Here is a 19,740-nt window from a genome sequence, read left to right on the forward strand (position 1 = left end):
TGCTTGGTTGTGTCTGCATGTGAATGAGTGTGAGTGTTTAGAGTGTGCCTGTGGGAGAGTGCGTCTGCGCACGCTGACCAGCCAGTGAGTATGAATCGCCTTATAGAGGCCAGAAGCTAGAGATTTAGTCTCAGGGCTGAGGCATGACTGTGAGTTTGAGAATCTGCCTAGGTGTCAGAGGGTGCCGCATGGGATCCCAGGGAGTCTCCGGATGGAGAAGGAAGGCCGAACACATCCAACACGCTCACCCACCGCTTCTTCCCAGAGCTCTAGGGTGCAACCTTTCTGCTAAGAGTTGGAAGTTAAGACTGGTTGTCCTGGAAATGTAGATGTCAAGTCAAGGTCCCAGCTGTGTTCCCGCAGCTCTAGGATCCTTTCAGTAGAATTTTCCCCGTTTGTCCCCTCACCGTCCGCTATCGATGACCCTTAGTGTCATTAGTCATAAGTTCCTAATCTCAATTGTAATCGATCCCTGAGTAGCCTTGAACAGCCCCTTTTCTATGTGTCTGTTTTGAGATCTGGAGGTGGGGTGTCCCCCTAGGATGGATAGGTGGATGGTCACTCAAGGCAACCGACCCTGCATCCCTTGCTGTGTCCGGCAGGGGGCAGCAGGTGGCAGCAGAGGGCGGCCAGGCACGGGGAGGAGAAGAAGGTGGAGAGCTGCAGCGGGCCGAGACTTTAAATCGCCTTCATTTCCCCCAAATCCTTCCTTTTCCTCTCCTCCCCCAGGCCGGCGGGGAGGCAGCTTCCACCGCCCTCTGCGCGCGCTCGCCCGGCCTTGCTCTGCCTCCAGAGACCGCTAGCGGCCCGCCTCCAAAAGTTTGATCATCTCTCTTTTTGCCTTTTCTTGCTTCTTCCTTTTTGGTGGAAGCAGAAAAAGAGCGAGGCAGGGGCGAGCGCGGCTCAGGCAGTCCTGGGACCATGGGCCTTGCGCGGGCGACCGCGGGGCTGGGGCCGTGCTGTCCGCCTGCTCCGGCGCCCCTGGGCGCAGGGCTGCGCTGGGGGTGCGCCGGCAGTGCGCTTTGAGCCGGCCTGGCGCGGCGCGGCGGGGGGCTGGCGGCCCCATGGGGCGCGCCCACACTTGCCCCCGGGGCTCGGGAGCATGAAGTAGGGGCCTGCCATGGGCACGGGATCGGCGCGGGGGCCCCGAGGCACAGCGACGGCAGGACTCGGGGGGTGAGTACAATGCCAGGGTTGCCCCAGATTAAGCTTCCTGCGCTTCGGATGTGTGCACCGGAGTCTGGGGTTCCCCGCCACGCCAGACGCTCTTAGAGGAACGTCAGCTTCCTGTAGCTTCCCGCGCCCCCGCTAGGCAGGACGCCAAGGGTTAAGAGGGGCTGCGCCCCCAAGGCCAAGCTGCGTGTTTCTGTTGAGGCAAGGGCCAGCCGGGGAGGGTCTGTGCAGAACCAGACCAGAGACCCGAAGAGGGGTCTAGTGGCAGTGCCCAGAGTGGCGGGCAGGGGACAGGGGCGGGGGCCAGAGGAGGGAGTTTGTGTCTGCAGGTCACAAGCTTGCACCACTCTAGTTCCACTGTCCTGTGAGTCAAGTTTGTAGGTCTTCAGGTCCGAGTGTTCACTCTCTGGTTCTGCACATTCCTGCGTTTCCTAAGCTCTCTGCCTATGAATGTGTCTGCTTGGGTCTGCATACCTCTGACTCCCAGCTTCTCCCGGGAGCCTGCAGATCCTGTCCCTCTCCCTAGTAAGAGAGGAGTGAGAGCCAGCTTGTGGGAGCAGAAAGGCCCTGGGAGATCACCAAGTCCAGCCTCCTTGTACAGATGAGGGAACCTCAGCCAGAGAGGGGCCGGGAATCTCCAGGGCGGGGCCGAACACAGCTGGCACCCCACAGCTGGGATTCCCAATTGTGCAGAAGTTGTAAGAGAGAGTGAGGGATCCAGTCACTGTGTGGGTGTGTGTGGGAGAACGAGGTCCAGAGGGGCCCTGTGGACTACAGCTCAGGCACACGGCTTGTCTTTCCATCCTGCTGGGACTCTAGAGCTCCCAGAAGAGGTGGGCTGGAGTTGTAGTGCTGCCCACCCCCACAAGAAACACCCCTCTGAGCTGGAGCCAGGGTGATGAGGCCCCCCCTTCTTTTCCATGTCTTGGAAAAAGCTGGCTGTTTGAGATTCTCCCCTCCCCCACCACACACATTCATATACACAGGGCACTAGTGAGCACACTGGTGACTCATTTTCTCCAGGAGACCCTGTGCCAGGGCAGATGCCAGTGGTTGGGCAGTGTGGTGGTGCCAGGGAGCACTCCCCCCAACGGGCTGAAGCTTGAGGAAGGCAAGCAACACCGCAGCCTCCCTGCCTTTCTGGCCATGCGTCCTCAAGCATCTCGCACCTTGGCTTCAGTAGGTCTTCCAGCTTTGCTCTACCTTGGCTCCTTCTTGCCCTTCCTTGCGTCTACATGAAGAAGTCCTCCCTCCTGGACATCCATATGCCCTGCTGCCTTTGGGTGAGCACTGCGCTCTGGGACTTTCCTTGAAGTAGCTTATTGTCAATGCCTTTCCTTGTCTCTGCTCTCATCCCAACATACTCCCCTGATATCTTGTTGGCAGTTTCTTCTGATCTCAGTGCTCAGGGACCTTCTAGATGTCCCCATGGCCTGGCCTTGTCTGATATGCAGAGGAGCCAGTCATGGAAGGCAGGGAAACAGTCCTGGGCTCACTTCAGTGGAAAGCAGACTTTGGAGCAGAGCAGAGCATAGGAACCTAGCAACAGGCAGTCTGAGTTCCAGTCCTCTATACTGCTGTGTGTGCTTGGCCAGGCCTGCCACCTCTCTGCTTCTCCTTTTTACATCAACAAGGTGAGCCCCAGCCCTCCCAGCTGGGCAAGCAGTTTTGAAAGTTAAAGAAGCATGCTCAGGAGGGGCTCTGAACATGGCCTGGCATATAGTAAGTGCTCATTAAACCACAGCTGCTATTTGTATCAGTCCTTGCTGCTTTGTGAATGAGTGTGAGTCAATGGGAAAGTTCTGGACTGTATCCTGTCCAGACAGATGACATGTGTGTGTGTGTGTGTGTGTGTGTGTTTGTGTGTGTGTTCCCATGGAAGAGGTAGAAGGTGTGGAGAAGGACCTGGGTGTGGCTGTCTTGGGCACACAGGGTCTGGTGAGGCCACAGAGGCAGGTGGAACAGGAACAGATTCATGCCCTTCCCAGACAGCCCTGGCATTGCTCAGTCTATGGTAGAGCAGCTGGGGACAGCATCCACACATCTGCCATCCTCAGAGGTTCCTGGTCTTCTGGGCTTGTGGACCTTAGACCTCTCTGAATGCTGAGTCTGGGGTGGACCTCTGAGTCTCCAGTGTTTCCAGGAAACAGGTATGGAGGGAAAGATATCCAGATAGAAGGAAGCTTCTAGCCAAGTCTGTACAGGAACACCCATGTGTGGTGATGTAGTGACTGGTGTCTTGCAGGGGGAAAACCAAAAAAAAAAAAAAAAAAAAAAAAAAAAAAACAAAAAAACAAAAACAGAAACCGTGCTACTTCCCTGGAGGGTTACGTGGTCAGAAGTTGTGTCCTTTTTGCTTCCCCTCTGGGAGCTGTCCTTATGAATTGATACCTTTCAGACCCTCATGGCCAAGTCAAGGTCTATACAGCTGTAATGAAAACAGAAGCCAGGGAGAGCAAAGCCCTCGGTCCAGTGACGCCACCAGCATTATTAACAGAAGCCCAAACAGCACTGGAACAGTGGTCACACTGCCGGGCCTCCTCCCTTCCGTAGCCAACTTTCCAGGCTGGAGTTTCCTCACAGAGATGGCTCCGGGGCTTCTGGTTGCATCTCAGTCCTGCTGAGAAAGCTGAAACTCTGGTCCCCAGCAAGTAGCAAGTCTCTAAAAGTATTCACTTTCTCCTCTAGGGAAAACAAACAAAATGTAGGTCTGTTTTGACTGGCTGTGTGGCTTTGGGCAAGTCTCTTCTCTCTGGGCTCTTGTTAACCTTATCTTCAAGAAGATGGCTAGGGATAGAATTTGGTCTCTAGGAATCTTCAAGGCCCTTCTCTCACTGAGATGTCCTTGATACTGGGAAGTTTATGCCTCCAATGTGCACAGAAGTCCAACCCCAGAAAATCGGTTGGATTTGTGACAGTTTTCTGGGGCTTGGCCTTAGGCAAGTAAATAGCACAAGACAACAGGATTCTGTCTCCAGGGTCTTCCTTCTGACCATTGAAAACTTAGTAGTGTTCTCTAATCTAGCCTCTAGGATGCTCACACCTACAGCCAGAGATGATCTAGGACACACGTGGCTCTTGTGCCTTCTCCTACTCACCTGGCATTCCTCTGTCATTTGGGAAACATCCCAGACAGGTGCATGTGATATAGCAGTGGCAGACTCCAGAAGTGAGGACAGGTGCCCAGCTTTCTGGCTGTGGAGCTTGTGGGAACTTTTGGGATACAGGCCCGGTGGGGAAGCCGGCTAAACTTGGATGCAGGGGTTGGCGCTTCCCCATGTTGCCTGGCCACTGTTTCTTAGTAAGCCTTCCTGAATGGAGATGTATTATGAAAAATGCACGAGGTGCCTTTGAAGGGAAGCACCTGCCATCGCTGGGGTGCAGGCTTCTCTGTCAAATAAAACCAAATAGCCTGTTCCCACTTCCCAGGGCCACTGAGGCTGCCCGTGGCTTTTGAAAGCCAGCCATGGCTGAAGGCAAGCGTAGTGTGTCTGGGCACTCTTGAGTGTTGGCGGTTATCGTCACATAGTGAGGCAGGGGACATCAGGCTCCAGGAAACGGAAGATTTCCTAGCAATGACCGAAAAACTGGAAAGGGCAAGAAAGGGCCTGGAAGAAGATAGAGCCAGGGAGGGAAGTTTTGGGAAGATACTTGCATGTAAAGAGTCCTGCTATACCACATGGTCCCCCATTTACCACACAGACATGTGGCATCTTTTCTGTCACTCATGCCTAGGCCTGCTGGAGAAGGCTTCAAGGCTGTCGTCAGCATCCAGGAGCCCGTTTGCCCAGTCATCCTCAGGCTGCAAGGAACTGGAGACTTAATTAATCCAACCCTATCTTAAAAAGGGTTCTGTGGTCATGCCCCTTTGAACAACCTCAAGGATGATCAATGTAGGTGTGGTGACGTTAACAATATCTTTTATTCTGCCATTGTCCAGTGGTCATGTGACTTCCCACCTCACACACACAAAGCCTACAACATCCCTAAGTAGCATGTCTTCTTTCAAAAACACAGAGCCCAGTAGAAAAATATCCTACCTCTTTCCAAATAGTCCCCCTGGTGACTGACGGGCGCCGGCCTACACGCATCACACGGGCTATAGCTGAGTCCTATGTGCCTTTCTGAACTAGGCACTGCGTGATCTATCTTCATGCAGTGTTTGAACGCCATGGGTGGGTGAGCCGGGTGGTGTGTTGCACAGTGCCGATGGCTTGACTGTTCTTAATTACAAGTCCTGCTAGATTTGAAAGGAGGGAGATCTGGCAGGGAAGGACCCAAGACTTGCAGACAGCAGCCCTGGCTTTCCTGTACTGCCCTGTTCCCCAGGCACACTCCACCCCCTTGGTTTTACTCTTGGAAGAGGAACCTGGCCAGTGCAGGTCAGCCAGAGCCCTTACCCCTCACCCTGCTCAGCTTCCAGCTGCCATCTCTGCCATCTCTGCCATCTCTGGCCATGTGCCCTAGCCTCCTGGGGATCAGATGCCCTGAGCGGCTTGGGTGTCCCAGTGGCTGCTCCCACAAGAAGGTGAAATATAACCCTCACCTCGGCAGTATCCACTGGGTGACGCTTTAACCACTCTTGGGTTCAACCGTGGGGTGGTAGCAGTCGGGTTACAGCAGCTGGTGAGGGAGGGCTTCTCTGGCTCAGTCAGAGCAGCTCTTTAATGCATGAGCTGATTTAATCCCCACATCTGGTTTGCAAGCAAAGGTGTGTTAGTCTGTGCTGCATAGAACCAGAAGAGTTCAGGGAGGTTTAATGAATCATCTGGAGTCACACAGCCTGGAAGACATAGGTAACCAGGTTTGCTCATAAGGGTAACTGGCTTGACTCTGCCCCCAATCCCTGTTTTCTTCTATTGTAACAAATTGTGATGAACTGCTGTCTGAGCCCTGGGAAAGGGGTCGCCTCTTCCTCTAGCACCTTGAGGACACTAGTCATCTGAGCAGACTTCATATTTTCTATCTGCCTTTTATCTTTGGCTCTGTTTTCCACTGGGAAAGCTTGCCTTTAACTTTTGGGGCTGCAATGCAAATGTAAAGACTGAGCAGAGGGGACTCGACTCTAGATCGCCTGACATCTAGCACAGGGATTTGTATTCTTCTGTGAAGAGCGAAGCTGTATTGGCAGCTTGCTGGGGTGCTGGGCTGGGGCCTGGGATGGAGAGCCACTCTGATTGGCCCTTAAAGGCCATGCCTCACCTCTGGACTCTAGGATGAGACCAGGATGGAAGGGAACCGAGCTAGGCCCTCCCTCCTGGCTCCCTAGCCAGACCTGGCTGTGAAGATGGAAGCTGATGCTCTATGCATTTGTGTCTGCCTGTCTCTAGGGGGTTGCTCTTCGCCTGGATCTTGGTCTCATTTGCCTGTCATCTGGCCTCCACCCAAGGAGCTCCTGAAGGTAATTCTCTCTTTTCTTTTCTTTGTCCAGAGGGAGACAAAGGAGGGCGGAAGAGAATTCGAGAACTCGGGTTGCAGACACCCACACCATTAGATGCATAGGCTCAGTTTTCCTATCCAGAGGATGGAGCCAACCACAGGTCCAACCTCTTGGTGTCTGTGAGGGGTGGGAAGGGTTGCATGCAGGACTGTCCTCCCGTTCCCAAGAGTCTGATCTGAGCGTCTCCTTTGCTTCAGTCTGGTGGATTTCTTAAGAGTCGCTGCTGGGAACCATGGAGGCAGCATTGTCTTTGCCCATGCCTGGCATCCCATTCCCTTGGCTTTTGTGGTCCCTGAGAGTTTGTCCAGGCATCGATGGGCTAGCCTCCTCACTCCCCATAGAAACTCAGACTCTCCCATATCTGTGCCAAATGGACATCATGCCTCTTAAATTAATTGTCCTTCCCTCCTTTGTGCCTGCCACATTCTGGGGCAGGCAGCAGGCACCTGAGGAGTCCCCATGGCCTGGTTGGCCACTGGGTGGGAATTGTACCCCTGGGAGGTAAGGTCCATGCCCGGAAGGGACTTTGCTGCCCAGCAACATTTGTTCATGTGTCATATTTTCCAAGCTTGTGGAACAGCTGTCCAGAGTCCTGAGTCAGGCAGGGGGTGGGAGCGACGGGGCTGTACTGAGCCAGGTTTATGTAATAAAGGCATCTTGTTGGAGCCAGCTGGCTGGCCCGTGCTCCCTGGCGCAGGCCCTCGGTTCATTCCGTGTCCCCTGTCTCTTCCTCCCGGTGGGATTCTGCATGGGGTTCTGCTTTGCTCCTGACTAGCCCGAATAGCTTCAGAACCGTGTGGGGTGATGGCAAGGACCCCGAACCTGGGTCCCTAGGTTCCGGCCCAGCTGTGAGCTGCACAGCAGCCTGGGTAAGTTACCATATTGTTAGTGTAATCTGCTGGCACACATCTGGCATCCTGTCACTTGAGGAAGAGGCAGGAAGCTCCCAAGTTCCAGGCTTGTGTGAGCCACGTAGTGAAACCTTGCCTCAAAACTCCAGAGGGTTATTAGCTCTAAGTCGTGTGTGTGTGTGTGTGTGTGTGTGTGTGTGTGCAGCGCAGCTATGCGAATTCCTGCCTTCAGGGTGGCTGAGAGAATCGGATACTCAGGCACATGTGCCTGGTAGGCATATTCAGTTTTGCTCTTGTCAGCTGTGATTTCGTTCATCTGAAACGTCGTGGGGAGCACCGTCTTCTACAGTGGCTGTGAACTCCAGGAGTCACTGTTCCTGCTTTAACAGCTGCAGGGTTTCCTCAGAAGCTGGCTGTTCATCCACTTTGAAAGCCATCTGAAGTTGAATGGGGAGCAGTGCAGTGTGATGCCCGACCTGGCCAGCTGTGTCTCTGGGGTTGGCCACCTGGCAGGAGGCCTGGCATGTAGAGAAGGATGTAGGGGTGTGTGCCAAGAGCAAGCCTGAGAAACGCCCTAGCACTGTGGGGTGTGCAGGTGGCCTCCCTCTCCCGCTAAGTGGCTCCTCCCACTTGAGGTTGTTTATAGTGAATAGATTTTGTGATAAGACAGTCTTGTGACTAAAACCTGCTAAGATATTATATATAATCTAATATCTTCTAAGAGAATCATAAGTAATGTTTTGCTTTAGCTTAGAGTAGGGGACTTGTATGTCTGAGAAAGCGTAAGAAGGAGTGACTATGGGTGACATAGAAGGACCTTGGCTTCTACAGAAGAGAGTCTTCCTATAAGCCATCACAAAACTATGGTTCAAGCACCCTGGGTCTGAGGTTTACAGACAGAGAAACTAAGGCTCAAGGATCAGGAAGAGACTCAAGCAGAGCTTGGGTGAGGATGAACATGCAGGTGCTCCTCGTGGCCCCATCCTTCAGTCCATCTGTCTGTCACTCTCTGCATCCTTCCAGCCAGCCATCCACCCATCTGTCTGCTCATGGCTTCCAGCTGAGGATCAGTAGATGTCATGTGCTAGATTTGGGCTCCAGCAGGGTCTGCATTCTGTACATGGGGTAATAAGGAGAGAACACTCAACATGTACCATTAAAGTCTCGAGGCTTCTGACCCACACATCTACCTAGACACAAGTTTAGAACTGGAAATTCCAGCAGCACTTGACTCCGGGCAGAGATCAAAGTCAGGAGATACTTGCAGTTCAGAGAGCTAAGGATAGTCTGATAACCCAGAGAAGTGGGTCAGGATGCCTTTCCATGAACATGGGACTACATGGTGTGCAAACCTGTCTCTAAAGCTCCCAGAAAATTGTTAGATCTAATGCATGCATACAGCAGGGATTATTGAGTTTTTCTGCCTCAAAGACGGTTGAGAGAATCAGGTTTACATGCACGGAGAGCACATTTGAATTTGTTCTTGTCAAAACCCTTCTTTTGCTCTGGGAAGTCCCATCAATGTAATGACCAAGGATGGGATTGGGCTAGACCATGGATGGATGTCTGTATATTCGGCTGGAGGCTGGAGATTACATGGGTACCTTGGCTTTTTTTCCCTCTGTGCTCTCCAAAGCCACTCAGGAGGAAGGCTCAGTAAAGTTTTTAGCTCCCTCTGAGAGCAGAGCCCAGCTCCTCAGCCTGCTCCAGCCAGAGACCCGGGGTGGGAAGGTGTGCCTCTGAGGAGGTGGGGCTCTCTGAACATGCCCTGAGTTCCAGGACTTCCTTCCCCAGAGGAGAAGGGTGTCTCTGGCTCTGAGGTGTCTGGTGAACATCATTATCTTTGGTGGCAGCAGTTGAAAGTACTTATTGCTAGACCTTTAACCACATAGGAATTTATTAATCTCACCGTTCTTTTGCAATGGGTCCTGTGCTATGACCCCATCCGACAGGTGGGAAGTCTGAGGCTCTAAGACCACAGGCTTAGGAGGTAGTAGAGCTGGGATGTGGATCTAGGAAGGAGCATGAAGCCCTACCGTGGGATGCAAGGTTGCAGTCTGCACAGATGGTTGCAGTGTAACACCTCAGGGCAGGGTAGGGCTCTGTTCAGGTGGTTGCATGTAGCCCAGGCTGGAGCAAGCTCTTACCATCTTTTCTTATCCCTCCCAGATGTGGATGTCCTCCAGCGGCTGGGCCTCAGCTGGACGAAGGCCGGGGGTGGCCGGAGCCCTGCACCCCCTGGCGTCATTCCTTTCCCATCTGGCTTCATCTTTACACAGCGGGCCAAGCTGCAGGCTCCCACGGCCAATGTCCTTCCCACCACCCTGGGGCGGGAGCTGGCACTGGTGTTGAGCCTCTGTTCTCACCGTGTGAACCATGCCTTCCTCTTCGCCATCCGCAGCAGGAAGCACAGGCTGCAACTGGGTCTGCAGTTCCTCCCCGGCAGGACACTCGTCCACCTGGGGCCTCGGCAATCTGTGGCCTTCGACTTGGATGTGCATGATGGGCGCTGGCACCATCTGGCGCTAGAGTTGCGTGGCCGCACGGTCACATTGGTGACAGCCTGTGGACAGCACAGGGTACCTGTTCCGCTGCCTTCCCGTAGGGACTCCGCGCTTGACCCCCAAGGTTCCTTTCTCTTGGGGAAGATGAACCCCCGAGCTGTCCAGTTCGAAGGTGCACTCTGTCAGTTCAGCATCCATCCTGTAGCGCAGGTCGCTCACAATTACTGTGCCCACCTGAGAGAGCGGTGCCGACAGGTGGACACATATGGTCCCCAGGTGGGAGCCCTCTTTCCTTGGGACTCTGGCCCAGCCTTTGCTTTGCATCCTGAACCAGCCTTGCTTGGCCTGGGGAACCTGACCAGGACCCCAGCAACCCTAGGGGCCAGGCCTGTAAGCAGGGGACACATGGTGACTATGGCTCCTGCCTTGCCCACCAAGCCCCTGAGGATTACCCACCCAGACATCTCCAAACAGACCCCACTGGCACCTGCCAGACAGTCAGCCAATAAAACACCTTCCCCCTCCCCCTCAGCTTCTCTGACTAATTCCACCAGGGTTTTTCATCCAGCTGCTGCCCAGCCACGACAGATCACAGCTACTAGCCCCACCAAACGTCCCCCCACCAAGCCTTCTGTTTCTTCCCTTTCAATTACCCCCATGAAAAGTCCCCATGCAATCCAGAAAACAGGTGCCCCTTCATTCACAAAACCCGTTCCGCCCACCCTGAAGCCGGCACCCCCCACCTCCCACCTAGCACATTCCAAAGCCTCTAGTCCCACTGTGAAACCCATCCAGAAGGCGTTCATGACACCCCAACCTCCTGCCCCCAGCTCCCAGCCCCTGCACCCTACTACTGGCTTATCTAAGAAGTACACTATCCCCACAGTAGCAAAATCTAAATCCAAGATGACCAGTTGGGCCAGCAAGCCGGTCTTGGCCCGCACCAGTGTACCTAAAACTCTTCAGCAAACTGTTGTATCCCAGTCCCCCATTTCCTATCTGGGGTCTCAGACACTGGCTACAGCCCTCCCTCCTTTGGGTGTTGGAAATCCTAGAACGATGCCTCCCACACGTGACTCTGCTTCAACTCCTGCTGGAAGCAAGAAATTCACAGGACTGGAAACCTCCAAGAAAACCAGACATAAGAGCAACCCCCGGAAGCCCATAGCTCTCAGCTCTGGGAAGGCAGCCAGGGATGCTTCACCAAGAGACCCGACAACCACGCCTAGCCAGCTGTCCACCCAAGCCCTGGTCCTTGCCCCAGCCCACCTCCTGTCCTCCAGCCCCCAGCCCACCAGCAGCAGTTTCCCTCTCTTCCATCTACCGGGCCCTACACCTTTCCTGATGCTGATGGGGCCTCCAGGTTCCAAGGGAGACTGTGGCCTGCCGGTAAGACTGCATTGGATCTGCATGCTAATTGGTGGATATGTGGTTGGCTGTGGGACGGTTTGGTTCAAGAGAACATCCCCTGGTAAGGGTGAGGGAGAAAAGAGCTACTGAGAGCAGTGAGCTAGTGTGGGCCCCAACTCCTTGGCCTTACTGTCTTAGCAGTCATATATCCTAGGGCAGAGTCATGAGCCATTGGGGCAGACTTGGTAGGAGTCCCTGGGTTTTAGCTAACTCGGGTCTAATGTAATTCACTGCTAGCACAATGCAAGGGTCTTGTAGCTTTCGGAACACCACAGATGACAAACCTAGGTCACCAGAATGGGCTGACCAACGGCTCCTCCTGTGGCCCTGCTGGCCTGTGCGTCTGCCTGGGAGCTGTGGACAGAAGTCATGGATGAGTAGCTTGGGAGGTGTTTTGTTTGGCACATGCAGCATTCTCTTTATGAAATCCGGTAGTTACTGATGATGTTGAAAAAGTGAGAGGGGTCATAGGAACATCTAGGCCACTGGGCTCTCCTGGAGAGTGGGTGGGATGGTGGCTCTCAGGTGGCCTCTGATCACCGTGATCCCCACTTAAGCTTCCCACCTGCCCTTCCTGTCGGTATGTTTTACTTACTGCCTGGTATCATGGCTTGGTTATCCAGCCCTAGTCAAGGAGTTGAGGATGAGGAAGGACCTCGTGGGTCAGGGGGAGCAAGGAAGAGTCAAAGAAAAGATATTACACATGCAGGGGCTTGCCTGGGGCTGTGTTCAGGGCCAATGACCTTCCCTGGCTGAAGGCCAGTTCATCCAGGCGGGGAGCAGAGGGATGGGTTCTAGAAGGCTCAAGTCCCTGCTCTGATTTTGGCAATGGCCACAGTGCAGTGGTTCCCCCCTCCTCAGAGCCGGGTCTCCCACTGGGCTTTAGGTTTGAGGGTCAGACACCTTGCAACGTGGAGACAGTGGCAGATGCTGGGACTTCCTGGGTCTTGCAAACATACTTAATGAGTTCTAATAATCATTAGGAATAATATTTACCCAGCCCGTCTCCAAGGGGACAGAGTCTGCTCATTATAACCGTATTTCCAAGCTTATGGAAATAGTGTACATTACTCTGAAGTTAGGTCAGCGCTGGACTCAAGTTTCCGCTGTTCTCAAATCGGCAGTCTGGAGTCAGGGATCAAAGGACCTGGAGAACAAGACAAGGAGCCTTTGCACCTGCCTGACCCTGCACTGGGCTCTCTTGGCTCAGACAGCTCTGCAAACCGAGCTGTGCACTCTAGGGCCCTGGGGCACCGGGGCGGAGGAGGGGAACTGCCAGCCTGTGACAAAGAGTCCTGACTCAAGCTGTGTGGTACACCACAACTGAATGAAGGAAGCCAACCACTCTCTCCAGGCCAGGAGTGGAGAGAAGACGGGGCGTGTAGGGATGTGGAAATGGAGGTAGTGGGTGTAGGAACACCCTCCGTACACTCTCATTTCTCCTATCTGAAGGACCTGAGCACAGCAAAGGGGAGGGCGTGCATGCTTCCTGGGTATGGCGATGCACAGATACAGGTTCAAATCCTGATTCTGCCCCATACTTCCTCCGAGCTGGCTCTGTAGTGTGGAGTAGTGGCTTCCACCTCTCAAATAGAGGATGCTCAGGATCTGTCATAGGAAGGAAGCACGCACAACTGTCTCCTTGAGTACCAGTGACTGGGGCAACATCTCACCCTTCTTAAGGGCTGGAGTCCTTTCTAGGGTCAGCGTTGGAGAGCTGTGGCTGGGGGAGGCTATGGCGGGCATGTGTCATGGTTCCCAGGTGGGGATGCGAGGTCACCTGCAGAAGCTGGGGCAGTTGTCTGAGTCCAGGATCTGGCTCATAGAACAGCATGGGACCACATGCTCAGGAGCCCGCTGCTCTCAGCTAATGCTTGCGTTTCTCGTGTCCGTGGGGAGATCAGGCCGGGACATAAGCTGCTGTCTTCCGTGGTGATCTCTGGTATGAATTTGATCCTTGCAAAGCCCACTTTGTCCCAATTCCCAGACCAGAATCCTTTAGGTCAAACATAACCCCCCTATCAAAGGAGTGACCAGGTTGTGTGGACTTAAGAAGCACATACCCAGTGTTTTTATTCTTAGCCCAGATGGTGATAAAATTCCCAGTTGCTTTGTGCTGTGTGAACTCTGGCAGCTTACTTAACTTCTCTGAGCTGTAGTTTCTGTGGACTGGGGATGCAGTAAGACTTAACACTCCATAGGTTCAGGAGGAACTTTTGGAAGGTCTGGGCAGCGTAAGAGAAGCCAGCAGGGGCTTGCAGTTAAGGTGGTTTTCTGTCAAACCCAGATGACCTCCAGGTGGGAAGGACAGGATAGGTGTTAACAGAGTCCATCCAGATCTGAATCCTTGAGCCCGGCCTACGGCACACAGCAGGGAGGGCACAGAAGGGAAGGTACCACTGTCCTTGCGAGCAGCCCCTTGCAGACTCCCAGGCCGACTGGGCCCCACCAGAAGGAGGAGAGTGAAGAAGCCAGAAATGCAGGCTTTGGAAGTGGGCTCTCAGGGAGCAGAGGAGCTTCGGGGGCCAAAAGAGTCTGCCTAGAGTAGACACGTGGGCTCAGAAAATTGTTTATTACACTCCCATTTTTCAGCTGGACACGCTGAGACTGGAGGCACAGAGAGAGATGTGGTCACTCATTCAGGACCACACAGTTAGGTTCCCAAGGAGACGACGTTCCATCCAGCACAGAAGCTGGGTGCTCTGCAGACATCAAAGACCTCATCAAGGGACAGGCACAGAATAGGGTCCCAGGATCCAGGAGGTCACTGTTTAGATCACCCAACACAGAGCAATGCACTCAGGCCTGTGCTCAAGTCCCCTCGGACCCAGGCCTGTAGAATGTCTCCCTATTTGCCGATTGCCAGGGGGAGATGCCGGCGGGTCTGACTCTGAGCAAGACCCTCCTTTTGCATCTGGTGAAAAGCGGAGGTCTTGTTCAAGAGCAGGATCCCCTTGGCCTGGTGACAGGAGGTCAGGACACACCAGGGAAGCCTACGGGGCTCTTTCGTGTTTCCATGGCTCTGTGTGTGTGTGTCTGCACCCTGGCTCAGGCCTCCTGTGCTCCCTGGACAGAGACAGGCCTGCGGGGCCTGCCCCTCCCCCACTGGAGCCCTCTCAGAGGCCTCCTTGTTTCCAGTGTGGAGTGGAAAAATCCCACCCCAGCTCATGATTCACTGGGCTCCCCCGCTCAGGCTGTGGGCCTGGAAAGAAACAGCCACGTTTTCCACTGTGCAAAGGCAGGCGCTCGCTCAGATGGCGCAGAGGGGCCAGGCAGGGCACCCACCATTGCGCGAGCCAACAAAGTGAACACTGAGGATGTTCAGGCGCATGGCTGCAGCTGGGCTGGGTGGCTGCGACCCAGGTCCCTGGCTGCGCGGCTCAGGTGGTAGCTGTGTCTCAGCGGGGGGCCTGGGTGGCTGTGTCAAGGGCTAGGCCATAGGCTGACCTTACCAAGATGAGCTATAGATGCCGAGTTACCCTGGGTTACCTGTGCTGCATAGATGTGTTAGATGAGGTCAGATTCTGTAAATGTCAGGAGGATACCTCCAGGCTTCCGTAGTTGTAGCCTCATCAAGGCTTGACTCTCTGGCAAATGGGGGTGGTCTCATTACTCTCTTACCTGATAACCCCAACTCCAGTCCCCTTAGAACTCAGAAGATGCCAGCACCCAGAAGGATGGGCGTATTCATTTTCCAGGTGGCCACACAAGGGAAGGGATTCAGGACAGGCCACATGGTTAGTCAGAGACAACTCTCCAGCACTGACTGTGAAGAAGTTGCCCAGGGTGGAAAAATCAAACCCAGTGACCCTGCCCAGCTTCTGCTCCTTGCTTGCTAGCTGTGTGGCCTTGGACAAGTTACTTTGCATCTCTGAGCTGTCTCTGATTTTTTTTTTTTTTCAAATCCATTGGCAGGGCTCAGGATACCTAGAGCTATGCATTTCCCTCCAATTGTGGGTCACCTGCCTGGGAGAATTGAGCCAAGGAGGAGGGCCTCCTGGAAAAAAGACACTACTCTCCCCAAAACAGTAGCAAGGGGTGTGTAGCTTAAACTGCTGAATGGGGAAATCCCAGGGGGGTTGCCTAGCAGAAATAACAACTCATGCTATTTGAGCACCAGCTGCATGCCAGGCCCAAGGATTAGCACGTTTTATAGATTATCCGTGTCGACGGGCTATTATTATCCCCATTGGACGGGCATGGAAACCCCAGGCTTGGAGAGGGAGTAAAAGCAGCTGGCATAAAGCCACCTCTGAGTGGCAGGGTGCGATGCCTGTGTGACCTCCAGCCTATGCTGTATACTCTGTGACTCTGGAGAGGAGGACAGCCTGGACTCAGTCCCGAATCGATGTGGACCCAGTGGATGGTACTGTCAGCTTGGCTGGAGGCACAGTGCAGGTTGGACTCGCCTGAGGCCACACTGTGCTCCTCCTTCCTCTCTGAGGGCTGTCCAGTCACCAGTGACTAACTGGTGCTATCTCACTGTCTGGATCTGGGCTATGAATCTCAGGGACCGAGAGCCCGGGACTGTTCACAGGCCGGCGTGCCAAGCTGATCTGAGCAGAGTGGAGCAGAGCTGCCCAGTGTGAGAGCGCAATCCCTCGCCAACCAGAATGAACTCGGTTTTTAACACTGATTCTAACTCTGGGCAGGGAACCTGGAATCTCGTGGATGGTTATTTGAAACAAATGAATTCCCAGGCCTCACCACACTCCTAGAAAGCCTGGCTTCCTCTGAGGGGTTTGGGCTCAGTCTCTTGCATGCACGTTTGGTTTGCTAATCTCATTTTCTCCTTTGGGGTGGAAGAGACGGGTCATTAGTTACTACATGCATTTTAAAGGGGGGAAGCTGAGACCCAGGGGGGAGGAGGTTCTGGCATGCTGTGCAAAAACCAAGATGCAAACAAAGTTAGCAGTCCGCTGCCGGTTTTCTTGCAAAGGGAGCGGAGATGAGACCGTGCAGGTATATCTGTGTCACTTCACAGCCAGGCCTTTCTCCGTGCGGAATAAGGAGCCATTAAAGGTTGTTGAACAACGAGGACGTGCCTGAGGATTAGCCTGGAAGACTGAAGCAGAGAGAGCTATGGGCATTTGTTGTGACTTCCTAGGGAGCGCTGATGATGCTGGACCCCACTGGAACAGATGGGCATCTCAGCGCAGGCTCTGGAGTAAATAAGGCAGGAGACACATACTGCCTCTTGTCTTTAAATAATCCTACAAGGACCTTTACCGCTATACAGGCCAGGCCGTCAGTGGCCATACCCCAGCTCTGAGTGGCAGCAAGGCCATCTGAACCCAGGCCCAGCTGTTTCAAAGCCCCTGTGTGTGTCCTTTGTGCTGCCTGTCCCTCTGGGGTGCGAGGATGCTCTGTGTGACCTTGGCTAAGTCTCTTCTCTGCCCTGGCTCTGCAGAGAACTTGGCTGCGCTCAGAGTTTGCCTGCTGTTTTGTGTTATCAGACATTTGGCAGAGCCCTGGGGGTAGGGTGACTCATTTTTCTGTGTTAGTGCCTTTGAGGGGACAGCCATTTGCAGAGGGAGCCAGGCTTCCAAACAGAGACTTCCCCAAAGGAAAAGAAGAGGGGGGGGGGGTTAAGAAGGCTTCCTGGAAGAGATGATACCCTAACAAGTTAACTGAATGATAAAAGACAAGGCTTCACCAACTGGGAGGGAGTCTGAGAACCCCAATAAGCATGGGTCCCCCAAGGCAGAGAACTCAGGGAACTCCTCTTCATAGCTGTGGGATTTCTGTACCGAGTTGTTGATTGACTGATGATTGTATTTTCCGCTGTACCTCAGCATTGTCTCACACTATTCTTGCTTCCTCTTCAAGGGTCCTCCTGGGCTTCCAGGATTACCTGGATCTCCGGGTGCACGAGGTCCTCGGGTAAGTGACAGTGTGCTGGATGTCCTTTGGGAGATCCGGATGACCCTTTAGATTGCAGTCCATTGCCCACGATGTCCCAGCTTGCTGTGATCCGCAGACCTTTCTCTGCCCCCTTTCTATACCCATTTCCCATTGTGCCTTTTAGGGATTGGACATGGTGTGTGACAAAGATGACATCTTGTCCTCTTACTTGTATCGCCCATGGTGACCTAGGGCAGGGCAGGGACTCTTGGATTCCATCTGCATAAGCCTGGAAAACCCCAGTGTAGGAGGATGCGACTCTGGGGTGCCTCCTCCCACTTCCGCCTGGCCATAGTGGCTTGTGGGTCTGAAGCAACAGTTCTGCTATCCCAGGGAAGAGCTCAGCTCCCAGGCTGGAGTGGGGCTCAGGGTCAGCTGGATTGCAGTAGGTGCTGGAAACACAAGCCTATGAGTGTCGGCCATTTTAATACACGGTACCTGCCTGTCACTTTATACTGCCTGTGTGCCCCCGCCCAGCTGCAGCCTCTGCAGGCTACCATGGGCATCCTTACTCATGGATATGGTGTGACTAGCAATATCAGGACTAGAGCCCAAGGTTTTCCCAAATGCTGAGACCCCAGTGTCCTCTGAGAGGGAAGTCTATCACTTCCCACCTAGGACCGACGGCGCTCATGTCCTTGGCCAGATTGGTGGAGCTTTCTTACACCAAGGGCCAGGCAAGCACTAGAAAAGGAAACTGCCTGCTACATATTTTTAGCTCTAAGCCCAGCGGTTGGTTTTAGTTATGTAATTACTTAGGTCCCGTCTCTTCCAGACCTGGCTGTGCCTCTCTGAGCCCAGGATTCTGGAACCTTACATCTGATTTGCCTTTTCTCTTGGCTGCAGAACCCACTGGGATGCATGCCCAGGGTTAGGAACTATACAGGTGTCAGGATCTTGCACTTTGACCCAGCATTCCAGGGCCAGGCAAGCTGATCCCCCGTTCCCAAACTTTGCCTGGCCACCAGTCAGCTTTTCTCCAGGTAGCCCCAGAGGCCTCCTGTGCAAAGTCCTCTATCTGCAGCTCTGATGAGGCTCCACCCCCTTTTTGCTGACCCTCCCCTGTCTGGAGCTCCTCAGCAGTTTGCCTGACACAGTCACACTCCAAGAGCTCTATTAGCTAACCTGCACGAACACGATACCGCCATTCTTCCCAAGCACCCTGGGAAATAGGTGCTAGAGCTCTCCTTATTTTACAAAGGAGAAAACTGAGATCCCCAAAGGTGCAGCTCCTTTAGATAAAGTCAGAGTAAACGCCACAGGCAGGGCTGAGTCCAGGCAGTTTGATTCGATAGCGCCCCCTCCCGCCCCCACCTTCCTGCGTGTCCTTTGTGGTGATTTTTCTTTTTTTTTTTCTTTTTTTTCTTTTTCTTTTTTATTTATTTATTTTTTTATTTACATTGCGAATGATTTCCCCTTTTCTGGGTCCCCACTACCCGCAAGTCCCATAAGCCCTCTTCCGTCCCCCTATTCTTCCATCCACCCCTTCCCACTTCCCTGTTCTGGAATTCCCCTATACTCTTGCACTGAGTCTTTCCAGAACCAGGGCCCACTCCTCCATTCTTTTTGGACATCATTTAATTTGTGGATTATGTCCTGGGTATTCAAAGTTTCTAGGCTAATATCCACTTATTAGTGAGTGCATACCATGATTGATCTTTTGAGACTGGGTTACCTCACTTAGTATGATGTTCTCCAGCTCCATCCATTTGCCTAAGAATTTCATGAATTCATTGTTTCTAATGGCTGAATAGTACTCCATTGTGTAAATATACCACATTTTTTGTATCCATTCCTCCATTGAAGGGCATCTAGGTTCTTTCCAGCTTCTGGTGTGACCTGAGTCCCCACCTGGTCTCAGCAGGAGATAGGCCATCCATCTTACATGATGCCTAGCAGAGTTACTGGATGACAACTGTCTAGGAAAGCTTCCTACAAGGGGGCTGCTGTGTGGACCTTAGGGGAGTCTAGTCCATCCCTTTCTGACCTCAGTTTCCCTACCTATGGAAACAAGGTCCTACATCCAGGAGCGCTTTTTCAGGTTGGATATCTCTGGATACGCTCTAAGCTCTCTACCTGCCTCACTCTGTGTCTACACAGGGAATTCCATAGATCCCATAGCTAACAGAATGTTGGCTTAAACGATCCTGGTGCCTCTGTGCATACAGCAGTGCCAGGCCCTGGGAGTGGCAGGGTCCTACCTGAGCTTACCCAGCACCCTGTGGCCCTGTAGACTCCCTGAGCCTGAGGAGGGATGGGGAATCCCTGAGCTCCCCCAGTCACCGCTCCAAGAAACTCCATCTATGGAATTAGTCTGCTTGGCTCACTGTCAACTATGTGCCTATGAAGTAGTGGCTGGCAGGACACAGATGGGACGGCGGTGAGGGTGCGTGTGGCACAGCCAAGATCAAGGAGAAGAAGCCATGTTTGGTCCCGGTGGGGCTGGGGCATGGGGGCT

At 53.5% G+C, this 19,740-nt stretch overlaps 1 protein-coding gene across 13 annotated transcripts in view; it reads left to right on the forward strand.

The window, feature by feature from the left end:
- Positions 1-657: 657 nt before the first annotated feature.
- The window catches only part of Col27a1 (collagen type XXVII alpha 1 chain), a 120,572-nt gene continuing 101,489 nt past the window's right edge, over positions 658-19,740 (forward strand). For 10 of the 13 annotated variants that reach the window (XR_007977024.1, XR_007977023.1, XR_007977029.1 and 7 more), the window contains exons 1-4: positions 662-1,176; positions 6,504-6,574; positions 9,634-11,357; positions 17,208-17,261. Coding sequence is in view for 4 of the 13 variants with exons in the window: in XM_052176608.1 (XP_052032568.1) it covers positions 1,121-1,176; positions 6,504-6,574; positions 9,634-11,357; positions 17,208-17,261 (1,905 nt within the window). In the remaining 9 variants the exon portion in view is untranslated. Of the gene's footprint in view, positions 1,177-6,503; positions 6,575-9,633; positions 11,358-17,207; positions 17,262-19,740 lie in introns of all 13 variants that reach the window. The other 3 variants (XM_052176609.1, XM_052176611.1, XM_052176612.1) reach the window with 2 other exon arrangements.

This window comes from Apodemus sylvaticus, chromosome 3 (assembly GCF_947179515.1).
Source record: "Apodemus sylvaticus chromosome 3, mApoSyl1.1, whole genome shotgun sequence".
Taxonomy (NCBI): domain Eukaryota; kingdom Metazoa; phylum Chordata; class Mammalia; order Rodentia; family Muridae; genus Apodemus; species Apodemus sylvaticus.